This window comes from Saimiri boliviensis, chromosome 5, assembly GCF_048565385.1.
Source record: "Saimiri boliviensis isolate mSaiBol1 chromosome 5, mSaiBol1.pri, whole genome shotgun sequence".
Taxonomy (NCBI): Eukaryota; Metazoa; Chordata; class Mammalia; order Primates; family Cebidae; genus Saimiri; species Saimiri boliviensis.
In genome coordinates this window covers 60509223-60531463 of record NC_133453.1, presented here as the reverse complement: position 1 = coordinate 60531463, position 22241 = coordinate 60509223, and the positions used below count along the sequence as shown (strand labels likewise).

Below are 22241 nucleotides of genomic sequence, written 5' to 3'. Positions count from 1 at the left end.
GTTTTTACAACTGAGGCCCTAGTTCAGGCCATTCTTATGGCCTCATAACTCTTTCTCTGATCCATGTAATCTCTTCCAATCCCTCCTTTATATGGTTTCCAGAAACGTCTCCCTAAATGCAAATCCCATCATATTAGTACCAATTAGAAACCTTTAGTAATCCCCACAGGCTACAGGATTTAGCACAGACCACTGTATAAGGCTCTTTATGACTGATCCATATTTATCTCCCAGCCTCCTTGTACCCCTCTTGCTTCTCATTTCAGGCTCTGTGAAATGCTCTAGTTCCCTCCATACACTGCACTATCTTCATGTCATGCTTTCTCATTGGAAGCCTTTTCATCTAGCCCTTTTAGCTACCTGAATCTCTGGGAAAGTTTTCCTCGGCACCTGCTCAAGCCACACATACATGCCATTCCCTTAGTTAGGCTAGTTATCTTCCCTTTGATCTTACCACACATCGAAATAATGTTCATATGTGTTTATCTGCATGGTCACTTCCTCCTCTCCACTACCCTTCTTCCTTTTCACTTCCCAGCATTTTAAGAAACTGGAAGGTGGGAATCATCTGTTTATCATCTTTTCGGTGTCTGATGCAAATGACCATTGAATGGGACTAAACTAAAAGCTCTTTTCCATTCATTTTCCCATTTTTGTAACTCAGATGTCATGTCGCAGCAGGAACCTCCGTAAGTAGTTCACAAGCTCTGTGTTTCTACAAGTGGTTTCCAGGATTTAGCCGTGGAATATGATGCTCAGATAGTGATATGGCAAAGTCGTGGGGAGCATTGGAGATGGCATGAGCTGCCTGGGATCAATTTGTCACTGTTAGTCTCTGTGAGCTTGATTCCTTGTCTGTTTTTTGGATTCGTTCAGTGCCTGACATGCCAAAGATAGAAGAGCTAAAAATGTATTGAGCATTTACTGTGATTATTTTTTATTTCATCTCCACAATACATTTTGGCAAAGGTAAGGCAAGTAATATTATTCCCATTTTATAGAGGAAGACATGGAGTCTCAAACCGGCTTAAGGTAACATGCCCAGTAAGTATAGTCTTTGCTGACAAAAATGCAGAAATTCTGATTTTTAGTTCATTGCTTTTCCATGATTATATGACATCCACATATGTGCCACAAATGATGGTTTGAATGATGAACTTGACTCATCAAGAAAAGATTATAGCCAATATATCATGTTGCAAATGATATATTTGCTGTAATATACTGCACAGGCAAGACCATAGGTAATCACTTTTAGAAAGTGTTCCAGCCAAAAGTTTAAATAAAACCAAGAGAAATGTAGTTCTGAAGGGACTAAGATTCATATATATAAAAGATAAACTTACATTGAACACCTGACTTTATCCCCTGAGTTACAAATCAAGTATTATTGTAGCCAAATTTTAGTAATATTGCAGTAGATTTATTAAGAAATTAGGACCATAGGACACAGAGTGGTTCCTTCAGTTGTGTTCTCAATTATGAATTGTTCTATCTCTAGACAGTCATGCTTTGTCTACTCCACAATAACAATGGGCAAATTTTAGAGACCTTGCACTGAAGCCATCTTCAGTAATCCTCCTCTTAGTTTTCTAGAACTGCTACCTAAGAAGTAGTCTAAATCGTATGTAAATACCTAAAACCACTTTTCTATTTCTATTTTTAAATTAGAGGTTATTTCTATCTTTAAATTAGAGGTTTCTTTGTCTTGACTCACTACATCCTCTTCAGTATTACAAAATATTTTTTTTTGTTTTTTTGAAAGTAAGGGCTATATGTAAGATTCTGTTTGAGATGGGCCTCCTTGGAGGCTTAGTCTGAAGTTGGGTCTACTCAGTATAATCTTTGGAAATGTTTTTTGCTTTAATCTGGGTCTTAACATGCAGCACAGTGAAAGCACCAATAAAGCTTTCTTTAATCTTATGAGCTAGACTGTTCTGTCTTCTCTTGGTTACGCTAGGGGGCACCCACTCTGATGCACATTTCTGGGAGCAACTTATACCTTCCCGAATAATACTCTCTGGGGTGGGTCTCTGGCATCTGCATTTTGATAATCTTTCCAGGTGGTTGTTCTACGCACTATCTTTGAGAATCTGTGGTCCAGGTTGTATTTTGCACCTCAGTGAATACTGGGTCACTTTATATTTTTTGCCTGTAGACAAAGCAAACAACCACCCTATAGAAAAGTTCTTGCTCTCTGGCCTGAGAGTGGAACTTTTCCACTCTTGGTGTTCTGCTTCCAAACTAATTTCAGCGCTTAGCCGCCCACTATATTGATTTTAAAATGGGCTCAGTTATGTTGGGAATTCTAAGAGTGAGAGTTAAAGCTAGCCTTTTGTTTTAACAAAGGGATGAGCTTGGCTACCAGCTATCCATGATGATACTGCATCTCAGGAGAGACTCATTACCAGGAGCTACTAGGAAGCGTGTACCGATCTTTATCCTGAAGAGCTAGAAATCAAAATGCAGCGTTTCTTCACTAGAGGGTTTTCCTATTTGTCATGCAAGCTTTGATTTTAACATTCAGTCTCAAACGTGCCATGTGTTTATATTTAGTGGAAAGTGAAACAATCAGTGGGATCCAAATAACGAATTTTCTTAGGGAGAGCGTCCAAATGGAATTCCGACTCTTTGAAGGAAAGAGAGCTTGTGTTTTACAGTATCCTTTTATCATTTGAACCTTTTGGGTCTTGTAGGTTAAATGTTGTCAGTTGCTCTTCAAGGAGATTTTACCAGCTATTTGCACTTATCTGGTCTGTTCTCTTTTAATGTCAGACAAATAAGCCTAAGCTGTTGGTCATCTCAAAGAGGAAAGAGAAAGGCTGCCTTTTTTTTCAGTTAGTGGTTTGTTCACCAAACTATATATTTTATAGTACAAATGCACTTCCAGTCAACAGTAAAAGAAAAATGTATTTTATTCTAGTAATACTGTGATTACTAGCATAAATAGACATAAGTTCTCCTTTTTTTTTTTTTTTTTTTTTGAGATGGAGGGGGCTCTGTTGCCCAGGCTGGAGTGCAGTGGTGTGATCTCGGCTCACTGCAATCTCTGCCTTGCGGGTTCAAGCAATTCCCCTGCCTCAGCCTCCTGAGTAGCTAGGACTATGGGTGTGAGCCACCACACCTGGCTAATTTTTTGTATTTTAGTGGAGATGGGGTTTCACTATGTTGGCCAGGGTGGTCTTGATCTCCTGATCTTATGATCCACCCGTCTCGGCCTCCCAAAGTGTTGGGATAACTGGTGTGAGCCAGGGCGCCCGGCCTCTCAGTTTTTAAAAATAGAGCCATATGAATCTATGTACTGGTTATGCAATTCCCAAAAAACTGGTGCTTAGTTATAAAAAACATGGCGTTGTTGGGGCAAGAGGAGAGCCCAGAACCTATGAGAAAGTTGGGAAAAGTCCCTGTGAGTGGCATTGAGAATCATAGGCCTCAAGAGGCCATTTACAGTATTTAAGCAAAGTGGTTATTTCCTCTTTCAAAGTAACCTTATTACAGTTTCTCAACATGTAAGGAAAACAGTATCTCTCAAGGCAGAAAAAAAATTTGAAGTAACACTAAAAGTCTTAACTTGCTTTTTATATTTATAATCAACCATTCTTATTTAACATTTATTATATGTTTATTTTCTAATTATAATTTCTTAGAGTCCTTTGAAATTGTCGCTCTGACATTGTAAGTGAAAAGTATATGTTTTTATTATAATGGGACAACTGATTATGTTTGCATGATTCTGAAACAGTGACATTCATTGTAAAAAATTCAAACTGTACCAAAAATTATAATCAAAATATAAGGCCATAGATAAATCTACAACCCGAGGGCAACTTCTTTTATCAATGAGGATTAACCACTTTTTATCAGACATCTTTCCATGCATAAATACAAACACACAGGTATAGTTTTAAAATTTAGGCAGGGCGAGGTGGCTCACGCCTGTAATCTCAGCACTTTGGGAGGCCAAGGCAGGCCAATCACCTGAGGTCAGGAGTTCAAGACCAGCCTGCCTAACATGGTGAAACCCCATCTGTGTTAAAAATACAAAAATTAGCCTGTCATGGAGGCGGAGGTTGCAGTGAGCAGAGATTGCGCCACTGCTCTCCAACCTGGGTGACAAGAGCAAAGCTCCGTCTTGAAAAGAAAAAAAAATTAACGTGAGTGTGATCACACTCAGGATGCATTCTATAACCACTTATTTTCTCCACTTAGACACGTATCACTGATATCTTTTCATGTCAATAATTGAGAAGCATGCTGTCAAGTTTAATGGCCTTGTTGTATCCCACGGCATGTCAATTCCCTAGTTTTTTTTCCCTCCTGTTGTATGCATAAACTTTTTTTTTTCTATTTCAAAACATACTTGTGCATAAATCTTTTTAAATTTACATGGTTATTTTCTTAGAGTAAAATCTTGGACCTGAAATTTCTGGGCCAAAAGTTATGGATAACTAACATGATGATTGATATATAACCAACCATCCTTCCAGAAAAGTTGAAGTAATTTTCATTACTACTAACAATGTATGGATATGTCTATTTCCCTACCCTCCTTAATACCAGGTTTAAAAAATTTAGAAAATTTGTTAGTATGCTAGATCAAAAATATGTTGATTTCATTCATATTACCTCAGTAAGGAGAAATATCTTTTCCTATTAGGCTTTTGTGTATATTTTATCTCTTTTGGTTTGCCTTTTTGTCTAGTTTTCTATTTTGAAAGCATTATCCTTCTCCATTTTACAAGTTCTCTGTATAATAAGAATATGAACCTTATATGTCATAAGGATTGTAAGTGTTTTTTCTATTGTATTTTGTATGTTTAAATACTCTTTATAGTATTTTGTTTTTTTACATCAGAGATGAGTATTATTTTTCATAACAAGAGTTGTGATTTTATTTTTACAATGTAAGGAAGTTTTTTATTTTTTAAAACTTAAGATTCTCTTTTTCTAATGTGGAAATAATATAGAATTCAAACATTCTTTTGATAAGCAAACATTTTGTATTTCCTTTAGCTCTGTTATCTTATTATTACTTCAATTTGGATTATACCTTTGAGACTAGGAGCATAAATATGCAGTTAATGAATTTGCTATTTCTTCTTTACAGATAAATTTTTTCTCTGAGTCTAGGTCACCCCTAAAGACTTAAAATTGGCTAATTTGACATAAAAAAAGAATGAAATCATGTTCTTTGCAGCTACATCAGTGCAGCTGGAGGGCATTATCCTAAGTGAAACAACACAGAAACAGAATATCAAATTCTGCATATTTTAACTTGGGAACTAAACAATGAGTGCACATGGACATAAAGATAGAAACAGCAGGCTCTGGGGACTCAGGGAAGAAGGAGCCGGCAAGTTGAAAAACTGTCTATTGGGTACTATGTTCCTTAGAAGCTCAAACCCCACCATCATGTTATGTATCTATGAATAGTATACCTAGGTAACAAACCTACTGAATCTATAATAAAATATAAATACAAGGTAGCAAAAAGTTGGCTAATTTGAGAGAATCTTACAATTTAGAAATTTAAAATGAGAATAATTATTGATTTGATTTATCCATCTACTATGCAAATTTACATAGCATGTGATAATGTACCAACATGTTTAACTATATCGGCTTCTCAGAATCACCCTGTGAGTTGAATACTATTATATCTGTTTTATATATGTGAAAAACCAAGGCTTTGGGGATATTACATACAATAATTTTCTGACATGAGATCATATAACTAATGTGTATATGACATGATCAGGATTTGGATTCAGGTCTTTGAGTGCAAATTATGTATTTTTCTTGTTTAGTTCTGCTATATCCTAATTTCACTTTTTCACTATGATAAAAATAGACAGCAGATACTTAATGGCAAGTTTTTTCAATTATCTGTAGATAAGTGACTTCTTAAAATGAAAAGTATGACATGAAGATATTTTCAGTGCACCTACAGAAGGAATTCTATCTGATGACCAGAGCGTTTATACATTTTGAGCACTTAGCTAGGAGTAGAATACATGAGTCAATCTGGCTTTAGAAATTTTAGCCAAAGACATAAAGGCAATTACCAAGTCACACTCCACAGCTGCTGAGAACCTGCAAGGACATGTCCTTGATGAATTCCCCTATGGAGCTAATTACTTGGAGGAGGGAAGGAGGCAAACATAGCATCCCCTGCGGAATTTGCTCTTGCCCTGCATAGCTTCTCCTCAACCCACTGTGGTACCAGAAACTATTTTTTCCAAAGAGACGTGTCACCTCTGACATTTAGGCCATCATATTAACAAAACAAGGATCTGATGGAAGAAACACTGTAAAGAAAGGCCAGAATCCACAAAGATCTGCAGAGGTGGAATGAAATCCTTCACCCTGTCACCTGAAGATGCCTGTGGTTATCTAGGGTGTCTATGTCTTCATGCTAACTTAATCTTTATCTGTCAAACAGCTCCTGGCCATCTCTCTCCTCCCCACATTTCTTCTCCCTGATGGCACCCCAGGCAGTGGGTGCCCATTTTACAAAAGATTCCCAAATTCAATCTCCTTGGTCAGTCTCCTTAGGCTCCCTTTGGGAGTCTTTGCAGAACAGGATTTCTACCTGTTCTCCTTTGTTTGTTCATTTTTTCAGTGGGAATTTTCTTCCTTCTCTTTCCCAATGACATTAAATGTAGTACAGTTTCTTTTTCTAAACACCATCTGAGAGAAAAATTTGACATGACCATATCTATTTCTGCTCTGAAAAGCCAGAATTCTTTTAGAGCGAAGACGAAAATCAAGGGTTCTGTGGTTGGTGTATAACACAAATTAAAATTTTGTTTTACCCTTTTACAATAATTTTGATAAACAGGTATCACTATAGCTTTAAGTAAGAGGCATCTGCAGTTACATTTCTCCTCTTGCTGGTCCTATGCAAAGTCAATATATCATTGATGGTTACTTCATGCAAGTTCCTTCTTCTGCCTATTGGTGAGTATATATTACGATGTGCCTTTTAAAAACTCATTATTTTGTTTTTAATATTCAAGAGGTTGTTTTTCTCCTGAAGCATCACAATTCCGGAGATGAGGAGAAATGCTCCTGAGAAAAGGGTGGCCACATTTAACAAATAAAAATATAGGATGTCCATTTAAATTTGAGTTTCAGATAAACAACAAATAATCTTCTAGTATAAGTAGGTCCCAAATATTGCATGTGTATTTATGAAACAAACTTCTGCTATGTACAATATCATACTAAAAGTAAACTCTTACACCAAACAATTATGGTTTACCTGAAATTCAAATGTGACTGGGTATTTTATATTTTATCTGGCAACCATACCTGAGACCAGTTTTCTGATTCTACAGAGACCAGAGACTGTGTCAGAGGAAGCAGTATGCTTTATAACTTTCACAGTAAGTGAAGTAGAGTGGCACTCTTTTCTCATTAGAAATCGCATAGAAAGGGGTGTTAGTTCAGATACATGTATCCTTTTCAGGGTTGACCCACACTAGCACCTCAGAATCAGGGTGAATCATGAAATATATGTGTTTAATATTATTTTATAAATAATTGCTTAAAGCTACTCTTGGCTTCTTTTGAAAGCATTCATTTTAATTAACTGGTATTCTTTTGGACTTCTTCCTTGAGGTAACTTTTAACAAATCTTAACTCTACAAATCTAACCAGTAAATTCCTGAGTCTGTTTAAATACTGACATTTACAAATTTTTGAGTATTGCAGAAAGCTTTAATGAAATTTAGGATAATGAAAGATAAACCAAATATCATGGCCATTGAAGTCTTTAAAAATAAAAATAAAAAGTACTCTAAAGTGTTCAATGGAAACACAAATCCATCAGGACATACTATCTATAAATCATGTGGAAGATACAACCAAGGTTAAGTGTAACCAGTATTGTTAGACTTCAAATGAGCCTTATTTTTAAAAAAATGACAAATTCTGAATATTAAACTGGAATCTTACTAGAATCTGAAAGAAACTTGATTATAAGACTAAAATATTTAACAATTTTCAGTTGGATAAACTCAGAGTCTGTCGCCACGCATCACAGCTACACTGCCACCTACTGGCCTTAAATTTTTAGAAATGAGAATCTCAGTCCCACCCTAATTCTCATTTTAAAAAACTGACAGGGTTAACATGTCAGTAGCGAGAAACAGGATCTGTAATGGTTTCGTAGCCACTCCCCTCCAGTTTCTATAGCAGTGTGGTAGATTAAAGACGGTGGCAAATTCTTTCTCTTCTTCATATTGAGAAGTGATGACTAATTTTCTTCCCCTTGAATCTAGATTGGTCTTAGCAACTTGCATGATCAATGGAATGTAGCATAAGATGTGCTGGGAGTTTCAACACTATTTCTTAAGAAGGCTTTGATTTTCACCAGGGACTCTCAAAATGTTCTGTCTGCTACTATGTAACTATCTGAGACAACAAGGAGGATGCTAGGGAGGCCACAAGGAGGCCCCTGGTAGATGGTTCCAGTAAGGCTCAAGCTTCCAGCCATTTCTGACTGGGCAGACATATGAGGGAAGTTATCCTGGGCCCTCCAGCCCAGCGCACCTGAGAGCTGAACACTACCAATGGCACTCTGTTGATGCCACCGGGTAGAGAAGAACAACCCAGCCAAATCCTGATGGAATTCTTCACCCATGAAATTATGATACAACTAGCCATCAAATTATTATTTTAAGCTACTAAGTTTCAGAGCAGTCTTGTAAGTAGCAATAATTCACCAGAATAAACAGTGATGTATTGATATTTATACTTAAAAGCAACAGAATGAGGTGGAAGAAAAAAAGGATATGCTGATTGGAGAAGGCAAAGGAGGAGAAACGGAGTAAGATTCTCTTAAGGGAGATCATAAATGCCATGGACACCGATAAAAGTTAAACTAGAGATTTAGAGGACCCACAGTCAGTTAAAAAAATCTGAGTCCAAAGTTTTTTGCAGGCTGCTACTGTGATTTTGGGTAACTCAACACCTTTGGCCCAACATTTTAGAGATTCACAGAGAAAACAGCAGTAAAATTTCACCTCATGCAGATGCTGTGAACAGTAATGAATAAACATGACAAACAAATATGCTGCAAACAAGAGCTAAAAATGCTATGTCAGAAGCAATCTCTGTACCTATTAAAAATCTTTCATCAGATGATTTCAAATTGGAGGTGTCTCAGGAGAAAAAAAAACATTGAAAATACAAACAGGTTTTACATTTTGTACTTTTATTGAAAAGGTACATTTAAAAAAATACACAGACATTTTACCATTTACAGGTTGCAGATACAGATGCTCTAAAAGAGTTTACTCTATTTTGTTGTTTTATGATAACTCACCCCTGATATCACAAACATTCCAGTCTTGCTGATATTGGCTTAGAGAGGGGGGCATGGGAGCATGACCTGCAACATATTCAGTGAACAGAAAAACAAATTCTTCAATTATAAATTTTTTTAATCTTCTGTACATTATTGCATTAAAGAGCCACAAAATTATGTAGCATCATTACAAATGAAAACAGGTTAAAAATGAAGAAGGTAATTATATAGAAATACATGGATTCATTGTCTTCTTGCAGAATGCACAAGAGATGCAAAAATGTGCAATTTAGGAAGCTCTTTTTCTGTTTGTATACATTTGCTTAGCAACACAAACCAGTGAGGAAGCTACAAAATAAATTAAACAAAAATAGCAAACAGGTAGTAATTATAGCTATGTTATATGGCTTTCTATTTCATTTAAATATCTCCAAATAAAATGTGAAACAAAGAAAATACATTACTTTATCTTTTGTTCTCTTAAAGAGAAAATTCAAAGCTACGTTGCTTCCTAACATTTACACAGCAACTAAAAATGTTTAATTCAGACAAGAGATACAAAGCTAGTACTACACAGGATACAACAGTACTTAGGTCGAAACAGTACACAATCCGTGTCAACAGTACACCAAAAAGAGAACTTTGTGATCCGTTGGTAAGGTGGCATCCACAAGTAAGCACTCGTGTTCACTGATTTTTGTTCCACACTAGAATACACCCAGTTGGATACCAGAGTTATTTACAGACATCTGAGGAAGACCCTAGTTTTCAAGTCTGTCAGGAAAATATTCCATATGGTTTTAAGCCTGATCATACCCATGGAAAGAATAGAGAATGATTTTCTTTCTTTTTCTTTCTGAGCAATACATGTGCAAGAAACCAAATGTCCGAGATACACAAATTGAACGTGGTAGGGTCAGGGAGGAAATGGGGAGATAAAGCCTGTGCTGCTCAGATCCCTAAATTACAGGAGGGGTCTCTAAAAGCCCTCTTGAATCTAGTGATGTGTTTCTCTTTGGAATTGGGGCTTGGGGTGGGTAGGCTGCATTTTGCGGGTGAATGGGGGTACTGCAATACAAACTGCTTAAATTGCTGAATCCTTGTGGCTTTTCTTCTCAACTTCCTACTGGCCTCAAACGTCTCGGGTTTTGCAGACATTAGTACGGAGCGAAGAGGATGGAGGCAGGAGTGGCGCGGATGGGCCCGTGCCCCGGCCTCAGAAGAGCTGGAGGAATGGCTGGAGCCTGGAAGAGCGAGGCAGAAGGCCGAGGCGGGAGTGACAGCGCCGAGGACACGGCCGCCGCCGCCGCAAGAGGTGAGGACAGGAAGGCTGGGGCCAGAGGCTTCATCATATCTTTCTGGAATGCAAGTTTTGCCTAATGGAGGGGGAAAATCAGGAATGGGGTGGAGATGATGTTTTTTGTATAAAACTACTGCAGACATCGACATCTTTCCATAAGTAAAACACCAACATTAAGAAGTCTTAAATGCTGAAAGTCTTTACTCTCAGAAGTTGAGAAATGATAATTTTCACAATGCTGGTTTCAGGAGCTCATGGCATAGCTTTCCTTACTTTTATTTGGTGATCTTTCCTCCTGTGTGCTAGGGCACAGGGAAGGGCCTCGGAATAAATGCTAAAGCTTTTTTTGTGCTGCTGCTCAGCAGGAAAAGAAAAAGTGCCCGGAAGTTTCCTGCTTTGTTGATGAAGCTCAACTCAAAATGCACGCTTGTATTAACCCATGATGAGGCCTAGAGAGTTTTATTTTGTTTTTTGAGGATGTGTGTGGTCCTTCCCTTCTCTTAGATAAGCTGCATTGAGGTTAGGTAATGAGTTCAGGACATTAGGGACCCTGAAGAGCAAGAAAACAGTCAGTTCACACCTCTCTCACTGGCTACTTAGTGAGTGTTCCTTGCAAAATCACAGCTAAATCAAATTTCTATTGTTGAGAATGACTGTAAGTGGGCTCAAAACTCTCTATTTAATGGAATGCCAGGATAGAATCCTCCTGAGAAGAAATTAATCCTTAACTTCTTGCTCTTGCAATCAGGAGGAGCATTGCAAACTGGATTTGCTTAATGCAGGTAACACCTGCTTGCAGCATCAGACAGAGGCTTTGGAGAAGCTGGAAGGTAATCTCAGGATTGCCTCCAGCTGGACAAGCTCAGCTTCCTCTTCAGACCGAACACTGCACTGGGCTCAATCCCAGGGAGACTGTGAAATCCATCCATCTTGGTATTTATATGACACTTACTGCTGGAGTCCTTAGGTGTTTTTGGAAAGACACTAAAGATAGCACATATTGAGAGCAGGTAAAACAGGCTATTTACCAACATGCCTGCTAGAATGGAGAGAGCACACGATAGAGACACCACTTTACCTTCTCATACTGACTTTAAAAAAAAAAAAAAAACAACAACAACCAGAAAGTATGAGGATACTAAATTGATGGATTTTTGTTTTATGAAAGAAATCCCTCTTTCCAGGTTCAACACCCCAGGATTCCTTAGGCATCACTTATCCTTGTTCTTGAGCCTTTACTTATCTTTATATGCAAAAGAGGGTAGTCTTTTGAAAACAACCTGATGAAGAGTAAAGTATTAGCTCTTGAAGAAGTTCAGTTTCTGTTTTCTAAGTAAGTTGCTCTATAGCAGGAACTAAGCAGTTCATTCTAAAATTTCTATGAGGCTATTTAAATTCAAACCCTTTCATGCCCATTAGGCTCTATGCCCTCCTTAGCCACAGTGGCTGCCCAACCCAGCAAGGCTGCCCCACTAAACAGGTAAGCAGGTGAGGTAAACTTACTGCTAGAATACTTGGGCTCCGTTGGAGTTTGTTGTAAGGGCTGTATTTTGGCTTCAGTGGTTTCCCTGCAACTCGATCTTTATGCCTTCGGCTAGAAATGTGCTGAAAAAAGTTTGATGCATTAGCTGAATTGAATGTGAGTCTCATTCCATGTAAAATGTATTTCTAGGTAGCAGTTTACTCCACTGCCAACTCTAGGTCCATAGTTCCACGACGGTGTGGGTAAAATCATTATGATTTCTAAATGAAGACTTATTCCCCAATTGTAATGCCCCTGTGTCCCTCTCCTGTTCTCTATAGCCCTTATCGGATTTTGCCTGGTATTACCACTGTTATTGGTGAGTCTCTCTCTCTAATCTGATTTTGAGCCTTTGGAAGACAGGCTTAACATCTCACCTTACCAGAAGCTCCTGCTCACCTGTAGGCTCCAGTGACTACTGTTACCATTTCTCCAACATCTAGCCTGGAACCTGACATATAGTAACAGTAGATGCTCAAATATTTCATACTTTTTCTGCCACATAGCACCCATATGTTGCATATTGTATGCATTCTACAAAAGTTAGTCAATTTAACTGTGAGTATGGTAAGAACCATTCTGTAGATGAGAAGAAACACAGTCAAGTGGTGACCCCAAACAACGTTGACTAATTCAGGACATGTTACCTGTTTGAGTTGAATTTCTGAATTAACATGAACATCACAGATTTCACAATGAAATGTCTTGTTCTGTAGTCCTGATCCCTTACTGCCATTCTGCACCTTTAATCTTGATCCAGGTCTAGGATAGGATTTAATTGGACCAGCCCCATTACGAGCTTCAACCATGGTCTTGTGTTTAGATCCTAAGACAGAAAGAGACATATTAAACAGCTATCCAAGAACTATATAAAGCTCTTTGTTTATATAAATTTATCCTTGAGAAATTTATTTGCAGGCTAAAATTCCCAATGCTTTTTTAAAATGACCATTTTAATGCTGATTATAAATTTAACACATTTTATTGTAAAAAATGGAAAAATGTAAGAGAATAAAATAAAAAAAATAGAGAAACATAAGAAAATAAAGATTACCCATACTTTCACTACTCAGAGGTAAACACTGTATTTCTTGTCAGGTTTTTAGTGTACTAAAAAAAAATTCAAAATTGGGATCATACTAATTATCCTGAAAATTTCACATAGCAAATCACGTAAATATTTTCTGATCATTATGTTTTAATGGCTGTTTAACATGTATCATATTGAGTTACTATAATTTATTCAGTAATTCCCTACTGGTGGGCTTTTAGGTTGTTTCCCTTTTTATTCTCTTATAAGTGTGTTGCAGTGATCATTGTGCATAAATATTTATCTTCATCTCTGTCACTTCATCAAAATGAGTTTTGGACAGTATTAGATGTTTTTAAGGAAATAAAGAATAGGACAAGTTTGATCTCCAAGCTGCTTTTGCCTCACTATTTTCAAAGTCACATGATCACACTTTTCTAAAATCACTCCTTTGAATCAAAAAAGTAGAGAAGCATCGAACAAACCTAAGGTCTGAACAAGCAAAAGAGATGGTATTCTGATGGAAAAAGTTGGGTTTTGTTATAAACATTATTTAAATGCAAAAGATAGCTGCTAACCTGTGTTGTGTGCCTCTAGCTGTGACAGGGAGTTCACAGCCACTTTGCATAGTGAACAATAAAGTAATTTTTTGGCTTTTTCTTCTTCTGATTCAGCAACAGTACTGGGAGCTCCATTTGTGCTCTTGGAGGGAGAAGTGGCTACTCCAGGTGGCAGGGGTGTTGTGCCAGATTTGAGGAGAAATGAGCCACTTTCAGAGCTTGACGGCTGACTGGAACTGTTGGCTTTTAACTTCCCTTTATCTTCTAAGAGAAACACAGAGAAATCTTATTGAAGCCTCATATATCATATAAACAAAGATAAATCACCATAGAGGAATCAAAAATAGAAATTTGATTTTTATGTGAAGTTTTTATTTCAGCACAGATTTTAGTTTATAGAGGTTAAGTCAACCTCTGTGTTTAAATCAAACAGAACACCATTCCATCAGTTTCCATATTAAGTCATCCTAAGATAAGGATGACTTATGAAAAACGACTTTGTTCTCCCACTTGGAGCAGGTAACTTTCTGTCTGATATCCTTGAGTTGTAAATTATGCTACAAGAAAATCTTTATTATTAAATAAAATCACCTACCCTCTGATACAATTACATCACATGAAGGTAACATGAAATAAACCATTAGGCCATGTTAGTTTCATTTGACTATGTTTAATTATGACAGAGATAAGTTAAACTTTAATTTTTATGCCAAATAAAAATTTTTACTTTGGATTGTGGAATAGAAGAAACATGGTTAATTTTGGTTATGATTAGTTAAGTTTTTGCTGCTCTGTGGACGGCAGTGCAATTTATTCAAAATGTAAGAGACAAGGATTCCATGCATTATGCTTATTAATTACTGCCAGTCTAAATCAAAAGTTTTAAATAATGACATTAACTATAAGCACAATATGAAGATTAGCCAAGTCATTTAAAGACATTTTGGCAGTTTGATCATGTAGCTACTAAATACTTATAATCCTCAAGGCCCATGTGCAGGCTATGAGAGTCAGAGTGACTTTAACAGAATTTAACTCATTGAAGTTCATTTGTTATTCAAGACAGGCTCTGTTCAGTGACTCCTTTGGGAAAGAAACTGGGGCTCTGTAAGCAACAGCAAAATCCATCACACATTTAATCCTAGTAGAGCTGGTACTCTTAGAAAATGTCTATAGATATGCTGATTAACTCTCATAAAAGAGAAAGGGAATTAAACCTGAGAATAGATTTGCTAACTGCCCTAGCTAATTTGGAATTATATACCATTGGCCTAGAAGACTAAGAGGGAAGGAGAGACTAGGCAACAGCAATGTGGTATGTGTTTCCATGTGTATGTTACAAGGTTCTGTACATGGGTAAACCTAAGCTTTTAGGACACATTGCAAATGATGGGAGATCATATTTTACTAAGATATTATATAAGAAAAAGCCTAATTGACTTAGGAATAAGCAGTTGATTCCATTCAAGTTGAGAGAGTAGAGACATCCAGGGTGCCATAGATGTAACATATCTGGTAACATCCAGATCCAGGTGTTACTTAGAATGAATGAATGCTGAGATCCTTTTTCATCCTTAGGCTGGACATTCCATATTCCCTTTAAGTGAGTGTACTAAAACTTCAGGATTACATGAAATATGATGGAAAAGGTCTTAGAGTTTCATTAAACTGACCTCTATAGTGTGAGAGAAGGACATAAAATCATTCTTCCTAATTGGTAATAGTCACTAAATTAGATTGGAGAATATTTTAGGCCTGGAACCCTCTCATCTGTAAGGATCCCTCAGATTGAATTTGCAATCTCATATAACTCATAAAGCACCAAAGTAATTCAGTAATCTTAGTATTTGGAATTACTCAGTTTCTTGTGATGAAAATTAAAGTTTTTACATACCAAAATCTTTCCTTGCTTCAAGCATTTCATAAGATATTTAATATGAATTTGATCTAAAAGAATCTGACTTGTTTCAGCCACTGACTCACTCATTCTCTCATATTACTAATAATATCCCTTATATTAATGTCCCTCATAAACCTCTACATTTATGTAGAACTTTACAGTTTACAAAGTGCTATCACTTACATTGTCTTATTAGCTTTCATAGAAAACTTGTAAAATAGGTAAGGCTCAAAATAATTATTCCCATTTTAAAGATGAGGAAACTGAGCCTTTTCAAAATTAAATAATGTCCCACAAATTAGTAAGTGGCATAAATGAGCATGTTTTCTCTAAATGATTAGTCTGTGGTACACTAATATTTCTGCACAAAAGGAGGACTTAATATATCACTCATGATATAAAAGTATATAACAGTTGCCTAGATGTGAAATAGCGGTTGCTTTGTTTTACAATTGTAGTTTAGTTTTTAAAGTATATTTATTTGGCTTAAGTGAAAATATCTATCTAGTAGTAAAATCAGCACCTCTGATTTAGGTTATATTGAGAAGATGTATAAAGTTATATATTTTCTCTATGTTCCTATTTCTTTAAGAAAAAGATTTCCTTTTACATCTCCTTTTCAAAGAGGTAATTTGTGAATTAACAAGTACATATTAACAATACGTTAATTGCTGACAATGTGTTAGACACTGAAGAGAATAGTAAATAAAGTAAGTATGGACTATAAGAAAATTAAAACATAGCAGGAGGAAATGAGACAGTCATTCAAAGATCTCTAATTTACAACAGAACCTGGTAAGAGGCATGAGAGCATAGAGCAGAAAATGATTACTTCTGCTTAAGAAGAGAAAGACATTTTTCATTAACGAAGTGGCATTTTGAAGGTTTTGAAGGTCAGATTTAGATAAGCACAGAATAGGGTCGAAAATGAGTGGGAAGTGAATGGTTAGCAGCAGAAACATGAGGATATACTTAGGTGTTAGAAATCTTGGGGTTTTCTTGGTGAATACCTAGTAGTTGAGTATAAAACTGGCAACAAATGTAATGGGAGGTATTATTATAGAGATCAATTGAGCCAGAAGGCAGAGAATATCTTAAAACTATTAAAATATATACTAATGGCAGACACCTTCCTTTTAAAATATATTGAGATGAATGTTCAGATAAATTTTTTTTTTTCTCAGATAGGTCAGAGTCTTAATCTTTGAGAATATTAAGGAAACATGTTGACTTTGGAAACATGTAAATGATTTTACCTTATCAGAAAATTCTGTTATTGGATAGATACTCTCTAGTCAATAAAACAGATCTTAAAATTTAAAATGTCACTGATATATTTATATATTTGAATAGTGGCATTCTTTCTCAATATGCAAATATATAAATTCAAAGCATAAATTTATTATTTCTCATCTTAATTGCTTCATATTTTCATGAAAATCCATTGTGTTATTTCTCATTCCTTACTGGTATTTTAAAAGCCTCTTTGTGTATTTGAAAGTTTAATTAAAGTACTGTTTACTTCTGTTTCTTTTAATAAAGATGCATGTCATCTGGAACTTCTGGTTAAGATGAATTCTATTTTCAAGTATTCCCTCACCTAATGTTAATTAGCAGGTCTTCTGGCTGTCCTAATTATTTCCTGATTACTCAAACACGTTTTATAAGGTTTTATCCTACAGGATTTTGAAGCAAAATTTGCTTAGCTACATCAGAATTGTCTGTTGTAACAAATATCCATAATTTATGCATTCAAGTGAATTTATTTTTTCAAAGTAGTGTTCTTGGGAAGTTCCATACTAATTCATTTATTTTCCAAATCTCCAAACACTTGAAAACTCTTTTCTTTGATACTCCTTTTATGTCCAGTTTATAAGCCAAGTACAGAAAATCAGTCTTCAAAATGTGTGTCACCCTTATTTCTTACTCCAAAATCTTTACTCAAATTAACCCACCTTATTCATCAAACTTAGCATTGTATTATGCAAACACAGCCTCAGAAGGCTAATATGCTACGACATAAGATAAAAAGATCATACCAGAAGTTCTAAGAGGAAGTTTTGAGAAACCAATCCTGTTGACACATGGAAGAGTCATGTCCACACATAGGTCTTAATTTTAAAAATGAAAAATTAATATACTACCTACAACGTAGGTCTTATATTTTGAATTAGAACTTTGAAAACTATAATCAAATTTTTATTATTTGACTGGTTTAATTTTCTTAACGTAGTAAGATTTTCTAACCAGGATTCAGTGGTTTAATAATAGATACATATTTTATACAATAAATTTATACTCATTGCAGAAAATTTTAAAAATGAAGTCAGACAAAAATTTTAAAAAATTAAAATTACTCATGATTCTATCACTTAGAATATAAGTAGGTAAACTTTTTTCTATAGAGCTCCAGAAGACACATTAAGCTTTGTGGCTATAATGTCTCTGTTGCAGCTACTCAACTCTGCTTTGTAGTAGGAAAGCAGCCACTGGCATGGCTGTGATCCAATAAAATTTTACTTACAAAAATAGATGGCAGTCAATATTTGGCTCACACACAATAGTTTTGACTTAGAATGATGATGCTTTGGTATGTATTACTGCATACTATTTTTTACACAATAGCAAGTATGAATATACAGAAACATACTTTTCTGTAACTAATATTTTTCACTTAGGAATAAATAAGGAACATCTTTCCATGTCAATAAATGCAGAACTGGATTAAGATTTCTAACACCAAGTGATATTTATTTATATGAATGTACTGTGTTTGGCAATCTTTTTTTGCTATCTGGGTTATTTCTGGTTTGCACTTTTGTTAATGTTGAAAGGATACCAGATGAGACTTCTGTTGCCTCAGTGAAGGACACGCTGAGAATTGAAAGCAATTGTTATTTAATATTGCAGCATATTGGAGAAAGTTCCTCGGAAACCCCCGACACAGTCCTGCAGGATTTATAAGATTTAGTAGAACTGATCCAGCTACCAGCTGTCCTATCACTCACCTGTCCAGGATATATAAAGTAGTCTGAAGATTGGAGGACTCACTGGAGTCATGAATTTCTGGTCTGGTTGGGAGCTTTTGAATCCCAAACTAATAAAGCTAGAAGTGCATATAAGAAGAGGACACTGTGATTTCATTCCCTAGTTAGACGACTGCAGGTCTTGGCAATCTGTTCCTCACATCAAGTGAAGTAGGGGAAAGAAAGGTTGGAGGGAAATGGGGTTGGAACAAGAAAGGTATGAAGAAGAAGAATCTATAATCTCAGTTTGGCATGTCAGGGTTGAATAAGATTTCTTTGGGCCAATAAGATGCTTTGAAAAGTGGCCTGACTCAATCATGTTGTTAGTGCCCAACACAAGAAGTCTAATCACTAGGACCTTGGCAGCAAGAGGCTGAAGTGTGGACCTTTAGTGGCACAAGCTAAGGAAGGGTTGTAAAAGGCTGGGGAACCAACCTTATGAAGAATTCACATATTGTCCCTGAGGGCGCCAGACAGCATCTGGACATCTGTCATTCAGGGAACAACCATGATTGTCATTAAGTACAAAAGCATTTGCCCCATTTTCTCCTCTAATTCCTCCTTTTATCTCTAACAATAGAAAGAAAAAGAATCAGAAAGCATGCGACATGGAAGAAAGAACAGAATATGCCCCTTTCCATGATTCAACCTGAGCCAGAAAAAAAGGGAGTATTCAACTGGATAAAAGCCAAAGGTTTCAAATAGGACCAGGCTTTCTGATATCTGACAATGTCTTTGAGGAATGAGAAACGGAGATTCAATAGAGGGTACAGTCATGTGTCACATAATGACATTTCAGTCAATGATGGACTGCATCTACAATGGTGGTCCCATAAGATTATAATGGAGTTGAAAAATTCCTATTGCCTACAGATGTGGTAGCTGTCATGATGCTGTAGTGTAACACATTACTCAAGTGCTTCTGCTGATTCTATGTAAACAGACCTGCTGTGCTACCAGTTGTATAAAAGTATTGGACACACAACTATGTAAGGTAAATAATACTTGATAATGATAATAAATTACTATGTTACTGGTTTACATATTTACTATACTGTGCTTTTGATAATAATTATTTTAGAGTGTACTCCTTCCATTTGTAAAAAAAATTAAAGTTATCTGTGAGACAGCCTCAGGCAGGTTCTTCTAGAGGTATTCTAGAAGGAGGCATTTTATCTTTTATGACAGCTCCACATGTGTAATTGTGCCTGAAGACCTTCCAGTGGGTTAAGATGTGGAAGTGGAAGACAGTGATATTCATGATCCTGACCCTGGGTAGGCCTAGGCTAATCTGTGTGTTTGTGTCATAGTTTTTAGTCAAAAAGTTAAAAAAGTTAAAAAAATTTAAAGATAGGAAAGAGCTTACAGAATAAGAATATAAAGAATTTTTGTAGCACTGTACAGTGGTTTATGTTTTGCGTGTTCTTGCAAAAAAGTCAAAAGTTTAAAAAAATTTTGAAAGTTTATAAAGTAAAAAGGTTACATTAAACTGAGGTTAATTAATTACCGAAGAAAGAAAATTTTAGAAAAGAAATTGTGTCACCTAAGTATATAGTGCTTATAAAGTCTACAGTAATATCCTAGTAAGTGTATACTAATATCCTAGGCCTTCACATTCACTCGCCACTCACTCACTGGCTCACCCAGAACAACCCCCACCTCGACAAGTTCCATTCATGGTAAATGCTCTATACAGGTATACCATTTTTTATTTTATACAGTATTTTTAAGATACCTTTCTTATATTTAGATACACAAATGCTTGCTATTGTGTTGCTATTGCCTACAGTATTTAGTACAGTAACCTGCTATACAGGTGTGTAGCCTAGGAGCTAAACAGGTATATGGTTCGGCTGTGTCCTCACCCAGATATCATCTTGAATTTGTAGTTCTCATAATCTCCATATGTCATGGGAGGGAGCCAGTGAGAGGTAATTGAATCATAGGGGCAGTTACTTCCATGTTGCTGGTTCTAATGATAGTGAGTTCTCATGAGGTCTGATGGTTTTATAAGGGGCTTTTCCCCCTTTTGCTTGGCAGCTCTCCTTGCTGCCACCATGTGAAGAAGGTGTTTTGTTTCCCCTTCCACCATGATTTTAAGTTTCCTGAGCCTTCTCTAGCCATGCTGAGCTGTGACTCAAATAAACCTCTTTCCTTTATAATTTACCTAGTCTTGGCCAGGCGCAGCGCCTCAATCCTGTAATCCCAGCACTTTGGGAGGCTGAGCAGGCAGATCACTTGTGGCCAGGAGTTCGAGACCAGCCTGGCCAACACGACGAAACCTTGTCTCTACTAAAAATACAAAAACAAAAACAAAAGAATTTAGCCAGGCATGGTGGCATGTGCCTGTAATCCCAGCTTCTTGAGAGGCTGAGGCAGGAGGATTGCTTGAACCCAGGAGGCAGAGGTTACAGTGAGCTGAGATTGCACTGCTGCACTCCAGCCTGGGTGACAGAGTGAGACTGCATCTCAAAAAAAAAAAAAATTACTCAGTCTTGGGTATGTCTTTATTAGCAGTGTGAGAAGGAACTAATACTAGGGTAAACTATAAAGCTTAAGCACGTAGTAGGCTATACCACCTAGATCTGTGTGAGTACAATACACTGAATGATGTTTGCACAATGACAAAAGTGCCTAAAAATACATGTCCTGGAATGTATCTGCATTGTTAAGCAACACGTGGCTGTATAGGCTATCATGTTTGTACCTCATTGAATTCATATATGCAATAAACCAGTTATATAAAGAGCATTATATGTGGACATCTCTAAAAACTCATCTGATAATTTCCTCAGGACATAAACTTTCAAGATAAATTGCTGGGACAAAGATCGTGTACATTTCTGAGCTTTTGATGCACATACCAAATTGCCCTCCAGAATGGTCATGCTCACTGGAGTGTCATAAAATATCATGGGTTCCCTGTACCTTTACCAGTCTAATCATCCATTGCTTTTACCAATCCAGCAGACATAATATGGTATCGTGTTGTTAATTTGATTGGTATTTATTTTATTACTAAAACAGATGAATATTGTTTCATAAGATTAATGATGATTTGTACCTTAGGGTAATTTTAAAAATTCTTATTACTCTGAAAGAAAACAAAAATCTTAAATGCAGTTTTAGGAGTTAAAAATTGTACACTAAAGTAAAAATAAAAATAATAATAATAATAAACATCCTTTTATACAAACCTAGTAAGGTTAAGTTCGTTGGAGCATTGTTCTGGAAATCTGAAATCAGCAGTGCAATCATTATTTGAAAATTTGCTTTGCCCAGAGCAAAAATGTTAGCCTCAATTTACAATAATGGTAAACATAACAATAATAATCACAAATCAACCACTCACAGTAATTGAGCACTTACTGTAGACCAAGCACTATTTTAAGAACTTATAGTCATTATCTAATTTATTCTTCAAACACTATAATGAGATAGAAAATGTTACTCTCTGTACTTTTAAACTTTTTTTTCTTTTGAGGTATAGCATGTACTGTAAAATACATAAATTTAATACATTTTAATGTATGTACACATTCATGTAAATACAATACACCCGATGACATAAAGTGTTTTTACCACCCTAG

General features: G+C 36.2%; 1 protein-coding gene across 10 annotated transcripts in view; it reads right to left on the bottom strand.

Moving 5' to 3' along the window:
* Nucleotides 1-9199: 9199 nt before the first annotated feature.
* The window catches only part of ZNF385B (zinc finger protein 385B), a 393057-nt gene continuing 380015 nt past the window's right edge, over nucleotides 9200-22241 (bottom strand). For all 10 annotated transcript variants that reach the window (XM_039470115.2, XM_039470116.2, XM_074399396.1 and 7 more), the window contains 4 exons: nucleotides 13744-13989; nucleotides 12783-12961; nucleotides 12117-12218; nucleotides 9200-10689 (listed from right to left, as the gene is read on the bottom strand). In XM_039470115.2, coding sequence (XP_039326049.1) covers nucleotides 10471-10689; nucleotides 12117-12218; nucleotides 12783-12961; nucleotides 13744-13989 — 746 coding nt within the window. In that variant the 3' untranslated portion in view covers nucleotides 9200-10470. The remainder of the gene's footprint in view (nucleotides 10690-12116; nucleotides 12219-12782; nucleotides 12962-13743; nucleotides 13990-22241) is intronic.